At 33.7% G+C, this 17,956-nt stretch overlaps 1 protein-coding gene across 2 annotated transcripts; it reads left to right on the forward strand.

The window, feature by feature from the left end:
* The first annotated feature begins 9 nt into the window (after positions 1–9).
* Positions 10–17,677, forward strand: LOC106074828 (histone acetyltransferase KAT2A-like). Of its 2 annotated transcripts, XM_013235694.2 has the most exons (18): positions 10–374; positions 950–1,073; positions 1,199–1,344; positions 1,495–1,584; positions 2,193–2,374; positions 2,841–3,032; positions 3,609–3,712; positions 4,008–4,151; positions 4,508–4,653; positions 4,787–4,992; positions 5,660–5,786; positions 6,885–6,995; positions 7,575–7,718; positions 8,251–8,396; positions 8,748–8,820; positions 8,952–9,036; positions 9,186–9,404; positions 17,409–17,677. In XM_013235694.2, the coding sequence occupies exons 1-17, from the start codon at positions 150–152 to the stop codon at positions 9,377–9,379; spliced, it is 2,439 nt and encodes an 812-aa protein (XP_013091148.1). In that variant the 5' UTR covers positions 10–149; the 3' UTR covers positions 9,380–9,404; positions 17,409–17,677. The 2 variants fall into 2 exon arrangements, with proteins under 2 accessions (XP_013091148.1, XP_055874876.1); XM_056018901.1 differs by having other exon boundaries at positions 9,186–17,677.
* Positions 17,678–17,956: the final 279 nt, after the last annotated feature.

The following is a 17,956-nucleotide window of genomic DNA, read 5'->3' on the forward strand; positions in this document are numbered from 1 at the left end:
GGATTACTAAAAACGCTGAAGAAAAATGCTAGGCAAAAGCGTCGCGTCGTTTACTAAACCTAGATACTAACTAAGTTAGGACTAGATCGAGATTTGTGGTGCTTAAGATCTATTTCTACTATTGTTGATCTTTACAAATTACATAAGCTATGTCGACAAATACAGATCCACCTGCTACACCCACTGATGATGTTATCGGTACTGGTATACCTAAACAGACAACAGCAGCAACTACTGGCGCTGCTCAGTCACAATCGACGGAAATATCTCATAAAACGAACAATTTGCAAAGAATAGCTCAGAAAAAAATGCTTGTTAGAAGTTTTCCTCGGAACAAAAAACTTGAAAAATTGGCAGTATATTCTACATGCAAGGTATTCAAGATCTAGATCTATCTATTTCCATTATCATCACTTAGAATAAGTTTAAAGGGAAACTCTATAGATGGTTTTGACAATTTTTGATATCTATGTCTATAGTACTATAGTCTATAGATCTAATTATTCTAATACTATACTATAATATATAATATAATTATATATGTTTTGATTTACAGATAATGAATATATTATTCTTTTTTTTTTTATTTGCAATAATAACTTAGTCATTGATGTTTTCCGATGTAATTTTCCTGCCCATCCAAAACAGTCATAAGTTCACCAGGTTTCTATGTGACGTCACAAATACGTTTAATTTTTAACTATTGTCTTCTGCAAAGTTTACATTCTCGTAAAAGAAATATATCTTTTTCTATGCAGTTAGATCTATGATCTTGTATGCAAAAAAAAAATGCGTATTAAAAGTAGATTTACATGCTTGACTAACCACGGCAGTGTGTATTTTCTCGCCAGACCACTCAACACACAACAAACACTTAAATTTTTTTTTCTATTTTAATTACTTTAGATAATTTTTAAAAAGGCTACATTTCAGCATGTTTTTGTTTCAGTCAGAAGGCTGTAAATGTAATGGATGGAAAAATCCTAACCCACCGACTCAGCCAGGAGCTACTGATCCCATACCTCCTGTTGTCAGTTTAACAGACCCTTGCAAAAGCTGCAGACACTCCCTGGGTATGCTTAAATATATTTCTAGAGAATAATGTAGACTATATATAAATATATACAATATTTATCATTGGTAAAAAAAAAATAATGATGTTTTACATGTAATACTTTTTTCCTCTCTCAAAATTTAGGGGCTCATGTCTCACATTTAGATAATACAGATGAAGAAGAGTTGAACAGACTTTTACGAATTGTCGTAGATGTTGAAAACTTGTTTGTCTGTGTCCACCGGGAGGAAGATGCTGAGGCAAAACAAGTTTACTTTTATTTATTCAAGGTAATCTTCTGTTTTTGGTAACCTGCCCATATCACATTTACAATATATAAGTCTGGGAAACATTGTGGATTGTTATTCTAGAGAAGAAGAATAGTCTGCTGCTTACACTGATGTTAATAATTAAATTGTGTAATATTTTTTTTTTAACAGTTGCTGAGAAAATGTATTTCAAACATGAGTACACCTTCCATTGAAGGATCACTAGGAACACCGCCATTTGAAAAACCAAGCATTGCAAAAGTTTGTATTTTCTCTCTCACTTTTTTTTTTTTTTTAGCAAGTTTCTCATTACTGATAAATTCAATTGTTTCTGACTTGGCTAAAGATAAACCATTGTTGTTGTTTTATATTAAGCCTATACATAAACCATTGTTTTTGTTGTTTTAAATTAAGCCTATACATAAACTGTTATTGTTGCTGTTTTATATTAAGCCTATACATAAACTGTTATTGTTGTTGTTTTATATTAAGCCTATACATAAACTGTTATTGTTGCTGTTTTATATTCTCTCATGTACTAGTTAAGTGTCAGTTTAGAAATATTGCAAAACAATACAAAAAATGTATTTAAGAAAAAAACATTAAGAACTGTTTTGTTTGTAAAATAATGTTTAATATTACAAATAGTTTTTGTTACAATAGGTTTAAAGAAGAGAAAAACAAAACTTATTTTTAACTTTAATCGTATCTCTGTATAGAGTTGGTGGTAGTAAAAGGAGTAAAAAATGGCATTCGTTTTTATTACCATTTAATCTCTTGGCTGTTGTTATAACTATAGCTCTAAAACTTAATTTTGTTTCACTTTATGGATTAGAGAGAAAAAAAAAAGTTTCCTTTCATCTGTGTAGGGTGTCACCAACTTTGTGGCCTACAAGTTCGGAACACTGGCTCAGAAAGAATGGCAGACTATGTATGACCTGGCTAAAATGTTTCTGCACTGTCTCAACCATTGGAAGTTATGGCCACCAGCCAGCAGGGGCCAGCAAGTTGATGAAAAAGATGAGAATGATTACAAGCTAAATTACACTAGGTATGTAAAATATAACATCAAATGTATATTTTTATCAGCTATCTTTCTGATGTAAAAAAAAAAAAAAAAAGTATTGAAAATCTGTAGGAAGTTAAACATTTAAGTCTCTAGAATTTTTACATGTTCTTCTGAAATAAAGAAAAAAGTTTCAATTTTTTAAAACGAGGGAGGGAATGTTTTTCTCATTTGTTTTAAATATATAATATATTAATCACAAACTCTCAAAGAATATGAACTATTTTTTCAATCATTGATATTGTTTGCATCAATTAAATAGTAAGATTAATAATTTTATTTATTTTTTATTGCTTGGAGTTTGTCACAAACAAATTTCATTTTTCTATTTCGTTTTTGATTGGCTGACTTCCTTTCTTTATCTTTCTGAAGATTGTTTGATTTGTCGAATGTGTTAGTTGCTGGGTGCACAGCAATCATATATAGTGTTTATGTTGTTTTTCTTTTGCAGGTGGCTTTGTTTTTGTCATGTTCCAGTTTTTTGTGACAGTCTCCCACGCTTTGACACAACACTCATATTTGGTCGCACACTTCTTCGTTCAGTCTTTCAAACTATGAGGAGACAACTACTAGATAAGTTCAGGGCAGAAAAAGATAAAATGCCACCAGACAAGAAAACTTTGGTTCTAACTCATTTTCCCAGGTAACCATTTAAATGAATAGTATAAAATTTATACATTCTATTAGCTTTTTATTTTTTCAAAATGGCAAAAAGTTGTTTTGTCTTCATTCTTTTAAGTCTTTCAAATCATTGTATCTTGTGATAGCAATCAATTAAACATTTAATAAATACTGGTGAGTTGCTGAAGTATTGTCTGAATGTCCATCATCTCTCTATCTTTAATTCAGGTGACTGGTATCAGTTAAGAGAATGCTAAGATGCTTTATATTCTTTCACTGATCTAATGATAGTCTTGTAATAAATTGTTGATTACAAAAGAGGAGAGCTCCACTTTCAATAACCAATGGACGACTACATCACTTTGTGTTACTTTATTTTAATTACTATTTTGAAAATCTATTGCTGCTTTCACATTAAAGTGAACATATAGATTTATTTATATTCATCCGTCTTATAATGAGATTTTGAACATTCTCAAATTAAGAAAAACAAATTGATGTAATTTGTTTGTCTCTCAGTAACTGGATCATTTTTAAAGTAAAAGTAATGTCTCAGTTTCGTAAATCAGTAAATTATTCGATGTAATTTGTTCTTTAGGTTCCTGACAATGTTAGAACAAGAGGTCTATGGAAGCAGTTCACCAATCTGGGATCCTGAGTTTGTACAGAATTCCTCCAACATGCCTTCTTTAGCATCAACAGGTAAACAACCAAGTCACCTGTCCTTTGTGTATAAACATGACTGGTAACATAGTCATCATTTAGGTTCATATGCAAGCAAAGTCTAACATAACACAAATAGAGTTAAAGCTAAAACCTAGATCTATCCAAACAGCTAATGGTGAACATAATAACCAAACTTCCTATAAAGAAATGAAATATTTAAAAAAATTACCATAACAATTATCAGTAGCATCAGAATATTTTATAATACCTAGAAATTATAGGTAACAAAATTGTCTAGACTTCAATTTATTCATTTAACTCAACTTTTCAGTTAGTCCAAGTGGAGCTGCTGGTGTCAGTGGCCTGAGTCGTTTCACATCTACCACAGTGGGGACTGATGCTTACGGAGCACTGAACATTAGTCCTGGCCTGTTAAGCAGCGGACGTCGTTCATCTAGGTCACAGGAAGCAGCTGGTAACATAACTTTGTTTATTATTAACACTTGTTTAAAAAAATGTTTTAGTTCTAATATATAATATATATCTGTTTATTTGATTCTAACAATTTGTGTAAGTCTAAATAGTTGAATTTATTGGAAATTTCAGGTAATCTACATAATCTCAAACACATGAACAGAAAAATCTCTTATTCTTCCCTAGTTTATGATGATGTTTACGATGAAGATCTATGTCGTATATTTTGCATTGTCTCTGTTGTATCATATTGAAGACTTAAATCTTGAATTTTGAAGTGATCAATAAAGTGTCAGAATGTAGAGGGGTTTAATGTCAAAGTATCTAGTTAATAATGTGAATGTATTGATTTCTCAGAGAAAAGAAAAGCGGATGAAGCTGGTCTCAGTGATGGAGCCAAGAGACCAAGAATTGATGGAGATATTCCTAAAGAGTTACTGGAAGAAGTGGTTGCGGACATGACCACTGAAGCTGAAGGTGATGGCACTATGCTTGGACCAGAGGTATTAGTTGCATTTAATTTCTTGCATATGTTTATTTACTTGGATACTTATTTGTTGAGGCTAGAGACACTTTTAAGCGAAAATGTTAATTGTGTTTATTGACAAGACTTCTGAGCAAATGTCTTATTTTCAGACTCTGTGTCCAACCAATGCTGCTAGAGACGAACAAGCCAGACAGGAAGAGAAAGATGGAAAGATTGATTTCCACATTATCAACAACTCTCTGAGTCACCGTCCAACCAACCAAGTTTTTATTTGGCTCATTGAAGTTCAAAATCTCTTCTCTCACCAATTACCCAGAATGCCTAAGGAATATATTACACGCCTTGTATTTGACCCGTGAGTTGAAATTTGATTAATTTATTAATTGAATGGAATTAATGTGAAAAATTAACTGAATAGTAATAGATTTTAAAAAATGTAATGATTTGGTCTATAACCACCTGCAACAATCTGTCAACTTTGATCTAGACACCAGATATCAATATATGAGCTATTTGATTTAATTCTGGCACTAGTTCATTCTTTTCTTTTTTGTACATTGCCATGTCATATTTCTCTGGCCTCCTTCACTTGTCTTATATTTTCCTCTTAAGTGCTATGTTGGCTATAGCCTTTATTTCCGTTCTAAGCGCATGACCCAGCCATCTTGAATGCATGATTACAACTGAAATTTTTTGACAACCACTGTTATTGATGATATTTTCTTACTTAGTTTATATATAAACAGGGTTAGGGTTAATCTTAACAATGAGGCAGAGTTGTGCATAATGAGCAAAACTTGCGCCCAGGGCAAGGTACTTTATTGGCACATCCCCCCCCCCCCCTTTTTTTTTCATTGTCCATGACCATGACATAGAAATATAGAGTTATAATTAAAAAGTAAAAGTGTGTTTGTGTGTGTGTGTTGATCTTCTCAACTTCCATGTAATGTTTGATATTTGCTTGGGGCTTGAGACTCAGCAAGTCTTAGCTATACATTTGTATTCTTTGATTCTTATCACAGGAAACATAAATGTCTTGTGCTAGTGAAACACAATCATGTGATTGGAGGCATTTGTTTTAGGATGTTTCCCACCCAATGTTTCACAGAGATTGTCTTTTGTGCTGTGACATCCAGTGAACAAGTGAAGGTAACTCTTACCCTCTCATTTTGAAATAGTTTTTTTTTGACTTCATAAAGTAACATTTTGATATAATCAGTGCACTGCCACAATAACACTTTATAAATAGCTCTCTGATTCTCATGCCTATAGCTAGATGAGTTCCAGGTCTCTTGTTACCTGGAGAGAATGAAATTTTATGCAGGATCATCTAAGGAACAACCAGTTAGACCTGTTAACTACCTTAACCTAAGGTCAATGTTAATCAATAATCACAAAGAGGAGTGGCTCAATCAATGGGCAACAGGCTGAGCCATGTACAAAGAAATGAACTTGCCTAACAAACTGTCAGTATTAACTTCCTCCCCCGCAAAGAGCAATCTACAATCTTCCAACTAAGGACAGGACACACACTCCTGTTAAATTACCATCTCAATAAAATAAATTCCACACAACTCTCCCTTTGTAGACACTGCGTCCAGCCTTATGAAACCATAAACCATATCCGTTTTGAATGCCCCTTCCTAATCTACCTTAGGCAGACCCTACTACCACTACAGCCCAACACCCTGTACGGCAAACTATTTTTCCTTGGCACAGTTTGCAAAAGAGCTCACAGCTCAGCAGCAAAAAGCTGGCTAGAAGAATGCAAACATGCTCGAGAAAATCATTTTTTTTGTATTATTGCAGACAATGGTAGATAAAAAAAACAAAAAACAAACTTACCCCATCTATGAGGATCATTTCAGACCTACTTTAAAATTAATGCTGGTTTATCAAATACATTGCTCTGCTTAAAAAGCTCTAAATTAATTTTAAAATATTATATTGTTTCTTTCAACTCTAGATAAAGAGACAGGAAATGTTGGTTTATTGTCTAGATTAATAACAGAAATTTATTAGGTTCAGTTGATGGGTTTTATCAGCCCATAAATGTTGATTCATCAGCTTCCAATAAAATATCAGCAGCTGGTGACTACATTTATTCAGAAGAGAAGAGTTTGAGCTATGACTGCTGTGAAAAAAAAAAGCTGATTATTGAAATGTAATCAATTTTAGTGTGTGAAAAATTTTGTTCTTAGTGTTTAAAAATTTTTCTTACATTTGACTTGTTGTGTTTATCTTTAGGGCTATGGTACGACCTTGATGAACCATCTAAAAGACTACCACTTGATTCATAATATAACTCACTTTCTGACCTTTGCTGATGAGTTTGCTACAGGTTACTTTAAGAAACAGGTGAGATGACACAGCTTGTTTGAGACCTAGATCTATTTCTAAAAGTGTAACAACCATCATGACGGAGTGAAATAGTTATGCGAATTTAAAATGACCCAACTCTAATGGACACCTCTCATTAGTTGGGGGGGGAAGTAGATCAGTTGGTTGTTATGCAGGCCACATGACACCCTCCTTAACCATCAACCACAGAAACAGATGACCTTTACATCATCTTCCCTATAGATTGCTAGATATAAAAGGGGTACTTCACTTTTTTTTTTTTTTAATCTCAATTGTTACTGTCCATAAGCTGCTCTTGTATAATAGGACATCACATACATTAAACATTATTTTGTTTTACTTAAAATTATGGTGGCAGCTTGATGGGGCATCTGGCTATGAAAGCATGGGTTTTAAAACTGGAGGGAAATTTTTAAAAGAATTTAAGGATGTTCCTTAGTCCATTCATCACTAATAAGAACTGCTTGGAAGAGTTCTATCAGTTTACTGTTGAAATAGCGTCATATAACTGTAGATATATTAGTTTCACAGCTTGGTGAATTACCAAACTAACATCGTATTTTTTTTACATTTCAGGGTTTCTCAAAGGATATCAAGCTACCTCGCGCACAGTATCTGGGTTATATAAAAGACTATGAAGGCGCTACATTAATGGGTTGTGAGTTGTGTCCTAGAATCAACTACACAGACTTCTCCAGGGTCATAAGGAAACAGAAGGAGGTTGGTAGAAGTGTTTAAATTTTTTTTTTTTCTTTTGTTATCACATAGAATATAGTTTGAATTTTCAGTTCTGGTTTGTTTTGTTTTTTTAATTTTTAAACACTTGTTCAAAATATGGCACACATAGAATCGCAAAATGTTTATAGGGGAAATGTTGCTCTGTTTAAAATCTTTATTTTTCTGTCATACTAAGCTGACACAATGTTTGCGCACGCATTGTTAAAGTAAAGTGATCTTTGTCTTTAGCGATGCTAATGAAATGCAATTACAAAATAAGCCTTAACAATGAGGACCAAATCATTGTTGGTCATTCTCTTGACTTGTCACCATACAGTGTGATTCAATGGAATACTAGCTCTGCATGAAAATAGCACTAATATTTTGTGATATGGGTTATAGAAGCAGATTCAATTCATACAGCTTTTTAACCAAGCCCTGTGCCCTGTTTAAACTTTGTTCTTCAAATGAATATGTATGTATGCACATGATGACTCATTTTATCCTTAAATTGTGTCAATTGATTTTTGTTTAGATCATTAAAAGATTGGCTGCAAGGAAAAGTTTAGAAACAGAAAAAGTCTACAGTGGTATCACACTGTTTAAAGAAGGTGTCAAGCTACCAATCCCATTGGAATCAATACCTGGCCTGATAGAGTCTGGCTGGAAGCCACCCATCAAGTAAGTGAAAGCTGAACAGAGCTTTGAACTCTTGAAACAAAACATAGTCAATAGTTTTCATAATTTGTTCAGTTCCATGTTGAACATTTTTTTATTGCCAATTGTTTACATTGAATAGTACCTGAACATTTCTCTGAAGTAAGACATATATATATATATATATATATAAGTTTAGTCTGCTACCTCATGTTATAATGGTAATAAGACAAATATTCTGTCAGGAAGAACTTTCTCTTAACTATGAACCTCTTCTGATGTGGAGTTGTTGATCTCTCTTTATGCACCTCCCTAGTTGACACCCTCCAGATATGGTGGCTATGTGAAAATAAATAGTTTGTTGTTGTTTTCCAGGAAAGAAAAAGAAAACCAGATAGATCCAGATCAACTCTACAATCAGCTCAGAACCATCTTGCAACAAGTTAAAGTAAGTTTAATTTTAGAGAAATCTTTCTTTACAAATGTAACGGGCTGAAAAATCTAAACAAAAGGTAGAATGTTTTTATTGTTTATCTTGAATGAAATTCAATGTCTATAAACCTTGTTCTCTATCCACAGAGTCATGCCAGTGCATGGCCATTTCTCAAACCAGTGGACAAATCTGAGGCTCCAGATTACTATGATCATATCAGGTTTCCCATGGGTGAGTTCTCTGTAAAAAAATTATTGCACTACTACAAAAATAAATAAAAAATTATTAACTTTGTTTTGACTTGTGTAGAAAAACCTACTAAATATATAACTAGTTTAATCTTTTTTAAAATTATATATATATATATCTTCATACTACAGATCTGCGCACGATGGGTGAGAGACTCAAGAACAAATACTACGTACACAAAAGCCTGTTTGTAGCAGACATGAACCGCATAGTGACCAACTGCAGATCTTACAATGAGCCAGACACAGAGTATTACAAATGTGCCAATACCATAGAGAAATACTACATCACCAAAATGAAAGAGGCAGGACTTATGGACAAGTGAAATGCTACAAGATATAGGCAATGAGGTTAATACATTACTGTGAAAATTACATTGTATTGTTTTATTTGTAATGTTTCACAGCTATAAGTCTTGAAGTAAATGGTCCATACCATGGCTAATGATAAGGTCATAGAGGGCATCTGTTGATCTATGTGGGAGACCACCTACATGTAGGAGGTCACAGATACAATTGATATTGTTTTTTTTCATTTGAAAAAAGATTGGACCCATTGTCATAGATCACCTTCAGTGAAGTTTTGCCAGTTAAACACTTGGCACTTTGGTGTTACTATTACACATTGTGCTATGATTTATTGTAATGCATTATGTCTAATTCCAAAATTAAAGGTTTAATAAATAAAAAAAAAAAATAACTATATTGTAGTATTTATGTCATTGCAGTTTTTCTAATTGCTGTTGACAATGTTAAAATAGGTTTGTTTATAAATTTCGAACTAAAATTCCTTGTGTACATATAAGATGCCTTACAAAATATTATTTTTGTGAGAACTAGGTAACTTGAAATGGAACCAGTAAGTAAAGGGAAGTAGCGCTATTCTGTATATTTGATCTTTTGTCGTGAATGAAATTATATCTCCGTTCATTCAAACTGTTGAATGTACAGTAGATCTTCAACCAATTGACTTTTCCTGGTGTTTTCTTTCCCCCTGTCTGCTGCATTTTGCCACATTTAGATTGAGAGACTTTAATGAAAGCCAGAGACTTGAAATTGTATTCTTTCCACATCCAAGTAATATGTACAATGATTGTGTGTTGTTGTTGTTTTTTTTTAAGAAGTTCATTTGATTTATTTCCTGGTAAAAAGAAAACTTTGAATTTTTCTGTGCACTGTATCTCTTTTTCACCCACTCATTATAAGCAAGCAGTCTTGTGTGGCATTCAATAAATCTTTATCATGCTGATATTAATCCATTTCTATCTTCACATTGTTTATGTGTGCAGGCCTAGTCCTGGTTGGTGCATCTAATGAGGGACAACATAGCACTGGCAAATCCAGGGAGGGAGAGTAGAAATTACAATTATGTTTACTTAGCTCACTAATATATACTATCACTTATTTGTGATTAACATTTTCTTAATGCCCTAATATCCACACATTCACCAACCGATCTAAAATTTAGTGTGTGGAGCAGGTCTACAACATTTTAAATGTTAACAGGAGGGTGAGTGACAGCTGTCTAAATAGTAACACTTAAACAGACTGCAGAGAATGTCTGTGGCTTAAGAAACCATAAAGCAAAACAAATAATGCATTATTTTCTACCTAAAAATGACAAAAACATGCTTTATTTTTGGTTTGGGGGGGGGGGGTGAGTTAGTGATCTCAAATATACTTGATATTTGTCATTTTTGTATTCCCAAAATTGTGGTAGGTTAGATGTGATCACCCCTTTGCCCTTACCTCTCTACATATTTATTAGTGTCTTTTGTACTCAACTACTTCATGGTTTCTATAATTATGACTTGAGTGACTAGTTCTAATATTTTCTCAAACACACTCATATATGTGTACATTTTATTTTTAAATGCTATAACATTTTTATGAACTTGTTGCAAGCCAACACAAAATCTTTATTCGTTAAAGCCATAGCCTTAGGTATTAGTTCTTTATTGAAACAATACTAATTGTCATAGTCAAATTGAAGAAAAAAAATAATATAATGGGCGTTACACATATATAAAAATGATTAAATTCAGTCTAAATATATTAAAAAGATTTACATCAATGTACACAATGTCTTCTCTGCAAAATAAAGATTCTTTTCTTCAATTTTCTTTAACCAAAAACAGCGATGCTATGATGAATATCTATATGGATGTCATGATAAGTCTTCATCAGTATCAGCTTGTCTGTCTCATTTGTGAGCACATCAGGATGTTCAAATAAAATGTTGGACATGACCTTTCCCTTGTTGCCCTTGAGACTGCTGGTCAAATGCCAAAAAGAAGTAGGAAACTATAAGCAGTATCTAAAATATACACAGAGATGATAGTTGCACAAATTGAAAGCTTGGATTGCTGTTTTCCGTATCATGTGTGAGCTCTGTGTTGACCAATAGTGTCATTGTTCAATGAGAATGGTGTTTTGCTTTCTTTATGTCTAACTTCTGTTTTTACAAGTACTAAAAAAAAAAAGTTCTGTTAGCACTAAATAACTCAGACACTTGCAGAAACTTGGTGTCTTGTCGAATCTTAAGTCAGATATCAGACTTTCTAGCATGGGGATAAAAACTGCTGCCATGGGGCATTCCTCTTTTGAACACATGTCAATATTTACATTGTCTACTGGCCTGTCTAGGAATCTTAACCCTTTGAACCCTCAATTCCCTGCGCTTACTTTCCTTTTCCCCTGGGCTCCTGATAAGTGTAATTTTTCACTTAAACATGCACAAAAACAAACTACTGTATTGAAAATTTAAAGTGAACTATTTTATTTTGAGAGAAATATTTTAGTCTCTTTATCTCCAAAATTCCTTTCTTGGTATGCCAGTCTTCCCAGCATGTCTATCCCTTCTTTAAACACAAGTACAGTTTGGCAAAGTTTACACCAGAATTTAGTTTTACTTTTCTTGACGTGATTGTTTTATAAGAATGTATGCATCTTGCTAGGCCACAAATAAAAGTTTAGTTAGTCGCCGAGGACATGTTTTGTTGAGACCACAAAGCTGATCATTAACATCACAACCACCCATGTATTTGATGTAGTCAGTGCAGAGCTGAAGTATTAGCACATCCACAGTTGCTCCATCCTTATTTCTTCTTTTCAGGGTGATGGATTGTGGTATGAAGAAATAGCTCTTTAAGTCCATCCAAACAAGGCATGCCACATTGCCATGACAGATGAATTCAGATTGACCTCTCTGCATTTTCTTTATCTTTGACAGTTCTTAAGTGTAGAATTTTCTGTTTGTCATTGCAGTTCCAACTGCAAATGTACCTTAAGCATTGAATAAAGTGTCCATGTATAAAACAGGTGGCCTGTTGATAAGTCTTACAACAATGCAGCCAATAACACCTAGCTTTGGAATGATCTGTTTTGCTTGTGTTAATTTCTAAGTTGATTATATAGCCTGTGTTTGCTTCACAAGTTATATAAGCTTTGAATCCCCATTTGACGAGTTTTGATTTTATGTACTGCTTTATAGCAAGTCTGCCTTTGCAAGAAATTTCTTCCTCCAAGCTGAGACATTGGGACGGTGAATAAAAGTGTTGACATTTGTTAAGCTTCATGTCCAGCATTGGTCTTACTTTGTAGGTTTTGTCTGTTAGATCTACATTGGGGTTCAGCTCATCAATAAAATGATGTGTCCATATAGACAAAAAGTGAACTCTCTGCATGACACTGCAATAACCAAGTGTTTTAGTCACAAATGATTTGCTCAAACTAGCCTAGTGGTCCTCATATTGCTCCATTGGGAGTTCTGGTACAGTTAGTGTGATAAAATCCTTAGCATAATAACTGTATTGCTTTTGTTGTTTCACTGAAGAATTCTGTCTGTCAGTGTGTCATTTATGTTTACCATAAGTTGAATAGTTCTGTGTGATGTTTTTTCCTTTGTATTCAGCTATTACAGACTGTTGATGAGACTGATATATGGGGCGGGCAGAGCATGGATTTTTTTACATGCAGGCCTATAATTTTGGGTAGCGGCATCAATACGTTTAAAGCTCAGCTCCTAATCTTGTCTGTCTAGGAATCTTAAAGCTCAACTTCTAATTTGATTGCTGCTTCAATAGCTTTAGCAAAGACTGGATAAAACTCATCAGCATTTTTTTAATTGGAAGATTTTCTACTCTTCATTTGTTATGTTCACCAGCTTGCATTCAATCCAAAGTTTCTATCAAGTTTTACTTAGAGACTGTTGTACAAAAAAAAGGTCTTAATTATTGAATCTAAAATAATTGTAAATTCTGAGTCTATTAAAGCTGTTGCTAAAGTCTTTTCCTTTAAGATGCTGGGTCTCAGTTTTGCCATTTAGTAATATTTTCCAAAACATATACAATACTTTCAAATGATGTCTTAACTCTTTGAGTGAGAATTTTTTTCATTGAAAAAATGGAGTTTTTTCAGGAAGAACCAAAATGGGAGAGAGGGTGGCACTACAAAAACTACTATAACTTTTTTATTTCTTAAAATATATTAATATATTTGGTATCAATTTAAAGGGAAATGAATGTGTAAAACGTTGATGTACCGGTATGAGATAAATAAAATATCAGTAAAATAATTTTTTTTATATCAGTTTGAAGTGTGTCAAAAAATATTTTTTTTTGAAAAAATGAAGTAAAAATCCAACTTAGTGAAATAAGACACATTTCCGTACGGACAATAAAGATTATTATTATTATTATTATACATATTTACAGTTTTTTTCATCATCATTTTAAATATGAATTTGTGTATGCCATTTCTTAAAATAATCTTTTGGATGCAGGTGAGGTCTATCAGGACAATCACTACAAATGAAATGAGTGCGCGCTGGTTTTTTTGGTGTGCTGCACACTTTACACCGGTTTTCTTTATCAGAATAGTCAATTATATGCCTGCCTGCATCTAGCCTGGGGATAGGATTTTTCATAGGTCTTCCTACTACTGGCTTTCTTCTGTCTTTCTCTTCTGGGGGCATCACAGCAGCTGCTTCCATACATAGCGCATGGACAAGTTGAATTTTAAATTTTTTCAAACTGATCATTTCTCTTTTTTCTCCATTTTTGCACATCAAATAGAGAACATGGTCATTTGAAATTGTTATTTCAACTATCCAGTGAAACAATTTTTTCCACATCTTTATACTTTTTCTGTTCTGTAGCCCGTAGTAGCCAATTTTCTGATCGACCAGGTCGCATCCATACATGTACTTGTACGTATCCACAACAGCAGGCTTCACTTTATTCTTTATTTCCCTGTTTTCAGCTTTTGCCATGGTAGACACAATAGCTACAGGCTTTTTAGCCTTTTTGTCTTGCCAGCTTACTACCAGTAGTTTTTCTTCAGCTGTCGCCCAATATCTAGACTCCTTGTGCCTCATGGTTAGTTTTTTTTAATTTCCTCAGGAAAGCCTTTGCGGGTGGTCTGTACTGTTCCAGTATAATATTGCTCTTCTGACAAGAGATAGTCCACTAGTTTTCTGGTCGTGTAAAAGCGATCAGCAAATACATGGTAACCTCTGCCAATGACACCAAGCAAAGTCCTAAACAATATCTGTACTGCCTGCCCTCCGTCCTTGTCACTGTTTGGGTCAAATGAGGTGTTTTTCCCATAATATGTCAGAAGATTGAGAACATATCCTGTACAGCTGTCAACAAGCCCAAAGCTTTTGATGTGATATTTATAAGGCTTTGAAGGATTAAATTGCTTGTACTGCCATCTGCCTTTGAAGCCCTCAATCATTTCGTTGATGGCCACATTTTGGAAAGGTGTGTAAACGGTGTTGTAATTATCAATCAAGAGATTGATGAAAGGCTCTATCTTGTTTTTACCTTCAGCATCTGGTTCCCCGCAATGTAACATTGAACAAAATAAGGACAAGAACCTGTCCCTCTCAAACATTTATGAGTAAATCGGAGTATAAAAAATATCATCGGTTGAGAAGTAATCCTAGATGCTTGGTTTTTTGTTCAAGTCCATAGCTATGGATTTAAAAATTTAATCATCTCATACTTTGTTACAGGTTTCCAGTTGTGAAATCTTGACCTTCTCCTCAATGGGATGTTTTGCTTCACTATTTTTTAGAGCATAGGCATTGATGTACTCTATGACAATATCCATGATGGTACATGTGAAGAGGGAAGAGAAGCAATCCAGAATAGAAGATGACTGGGATAAATAATTTTCATGTATCCCAGGCTCATTCTTGTTGCAAAACTAAACTGGTTTTTGGTTTTAAAACCATCTCCTAGCATTATCCAGTCAGAGATAAATCTATTTATAATAACATTATGATTATCATTTAGTTTTCTTTTTTTGCTTTTGCTACCAGCTACTGGGAAACATGATAACAAAGAAGTGGGCGTTGCCCCAGCTGTTTCTTCTTCAGCGTCACTGCTTTCACTAGATCTAGGTCTAATGCCATTCTCGTAGTCACTGTCTGATTAATACGCATCATCACTGTCATCTGAGGAAAAGTTATTAAACATTTCTAAAGCTTGCTGAGCAGTGATTCGCCTAGATCTAGAATTAGTCTCAGGTCTAGAAAGTCCACTACATTCACCTAAATCCATTTTAGAATCCACTCAAAACGAAAAACACAGTGTCACTAAAACAAAGATTTGAAAATAAAACGTGTTCGTATGTCGTTTAATCAACTATAAAAGGAAAGAACAATCACTCTGTCAACCGTAAAGAAATACAGAAATTAAAAAAACGAACTTTAAAATAAAGAAAAATCATGAAACAAACACTATACCAAGTTACTCAGGGAGAGTAACGCCGCACTCTACAGCGCTAGGGAAGTTACTCCTAGAGAGTAACCCCGCACTGAAAGTGTTAAAGCAAATAACAGAATTGTAGCTTTTAACCCATTGTATCTAACAATTGGCAAATTCACTTTTGACTTATCTCATTCCTTGTAAGAATCTTCTATTTGCTGAGGTTCTTGGCATAAACATGCACTCTAAACTAACTGAATATCAAAAGCTTTAAACTCAAATTCAAGCCAGATTGGCATAGATGTAATGGTTACATGATGTTGCTTCCTTTGATATTTCTGCTTGGCATAGATGAAATGATTTCAAGATATTGCTTCCATTGATAAAGCTGCAGCAGCACCACAATATTGGGATGACATTACCGAACATTCATTAATTCCACAACCAATTAAAAATTTTAAATCCAAAGACTCTTAATATGAGGGTCGTGGGTTCGAGACCCATGTTACAGCACTAGACTCTTATGTTTGTATTTTTTTAAAAGAATTTATTAATTACAAAAACTGCCTTGAACTTTCTCATTTATGTTAATTAGTACATAGCATCCCATAATACACCCACTTCTCTTTTTACCTTCTTTTATCCAACATGCATTCCCATCATTCCACACTTACACCATGCTGCATACTAACTGTAACAAAATGTCTGCAAAATGTGTAGGTTATTTGGTTCTATATCAATATGTGATTTCTTGTATGCACACTCTAAGGCATCTACAAATGTTATGAAATCTTTGCAATGCAAATCTCTTTTGGAGGCACAATGACAGTTCCTGAATATCAGAAATGTCTGTTTTCATCAAGCAAGACAAATTGTTCTCTCTTCATCATAGTGTTTGTTATGCTTCACATATGATTGCTATGAATTCATTTGGTGCTGTTTCGTCCATATATGTGGCATTTAATGCTTAGGATTACGGCTTTAATTTTTCTCTGTTTTCTATTATTTATGTAAGAGCTGCAGAATTGATTTGATTAACATCGTGAGATGGGTTGAGAGGCATGCTCATGAAATTATTTCCCCTTTAAAAGCTTCCTTGTGGTTATTGTTTTGTTCTTGAGGTCTTTGCCTAAAAGCTTAGAAAATGTCTTTTTCACCAGTATTTGTTATGGTGTTTAGGGGCTAATGCTCCCATAGTTGGCATTCAATGCCCAAGATTTGCACACAAAAAAAACCTAGTTCTACATGTTTAAGCTTAGCAAATGTTGTAAGTGGTTATGTTTCACATAATGAATTCTATAGTTTTTGTGACTAATCTTAAGTCAAAATGTAGCATTTTATAAAAGTATTATTCAGAAGGCTTTCTTTTACAATTTGTCATAGTTTCAACTTAATAATTAGGGTCTATAATAAAAAAAAATAAGCGTATTGTAGTTAAGTGTTCTGTTAACACTAAATCATTGAAAGCAAAGAGTATTCTCATGACCAAAACCAAAAAAATCCACAAATCACATGTAAAATTGTCTTTTATGTCTGATTCTATCCCTTGATTTACTTCCCTTAAATTCTATGCACAGTTATGTTTCATCTTTTTTTTCCCACTCAGTTCATTACACCATAATTAATACTACTTCTATAGGTGGGACCAAAGGCAACTGTCCTAAAGGACTTTTTTTTCTTCTCTGGATTTGCCAGTGGCTGTTCTGTGTTCAAGTTTTATCACCAAATGATGTCCCCTTCCGACACACACAACAGTCAAAAGCTTAGGTTTTGCTGGTCTAAGAAAGAGAGAAATATAAAAATAATTAAAACTGCCACATTTTTGTTTGTTTATTTTGTATTTCAGTTACAGTTGAATTAAAACTGGCTGTCATTTGTAATTAATGTTTTAGGTTTGTCTGTACACAATAGATATAAATATGTAAGTTTAGGCTTTTTAAAAAATGTTACCCTAGACCTACAAAAGTTTTGAGTTCCTTGGGACAAAGACTGGCTGACTGACACCTCTCCCTTCCCACTTCTCTTAGTCCAGCACATAGCACAGGATTAGCTCTAATCATTGAGTTTGTATACTCTCTTTGTTTCCATCCATACAGTCTAGGGCCTACTCTCTCCTCTCTTTGTTTCCATCGCTTACAACTTAGGACCTGCTCCCTATGTGTCCAAATAAGTATTGTTATCACTGTC

This window comes from Biomphalaria glabrata, chromosome 2, assembly GCF_947242115.1.
Source record: "Biomphalaria glabrata chromosome 2, xgBioGlab47.1, whole genome shotgun sequence".
Classification (NCBI taxonomy): Eukaryota; Metazoa; Mollusca; class Gastropoda; family Planorbidae; genus Biomphalaria; species Biomphalaria glabrata.

Coding starts and splice junctions, on each gene's coding strand:
- LOC106074828 (XM_056018901.1), top strand. CDS start 150: ATGTCGACAAATACAGATCCACCTGCTACACCCACTGATGATGTTATC. Junction 2,375..2,840: donor TACAAGCTAAATTACACTAG/GTATGTAAAATA, acceptor TTTCTTTTGCAG/GTGGCTTTGTTTTTGTCATG. Junction 3,033..3,608: donor GTTCTAACTCATTTTCCCAG/GTAACCATTTAA, acceptor TTTGTTCTTTAG/GTTCCTGACAATGTTAGAAC.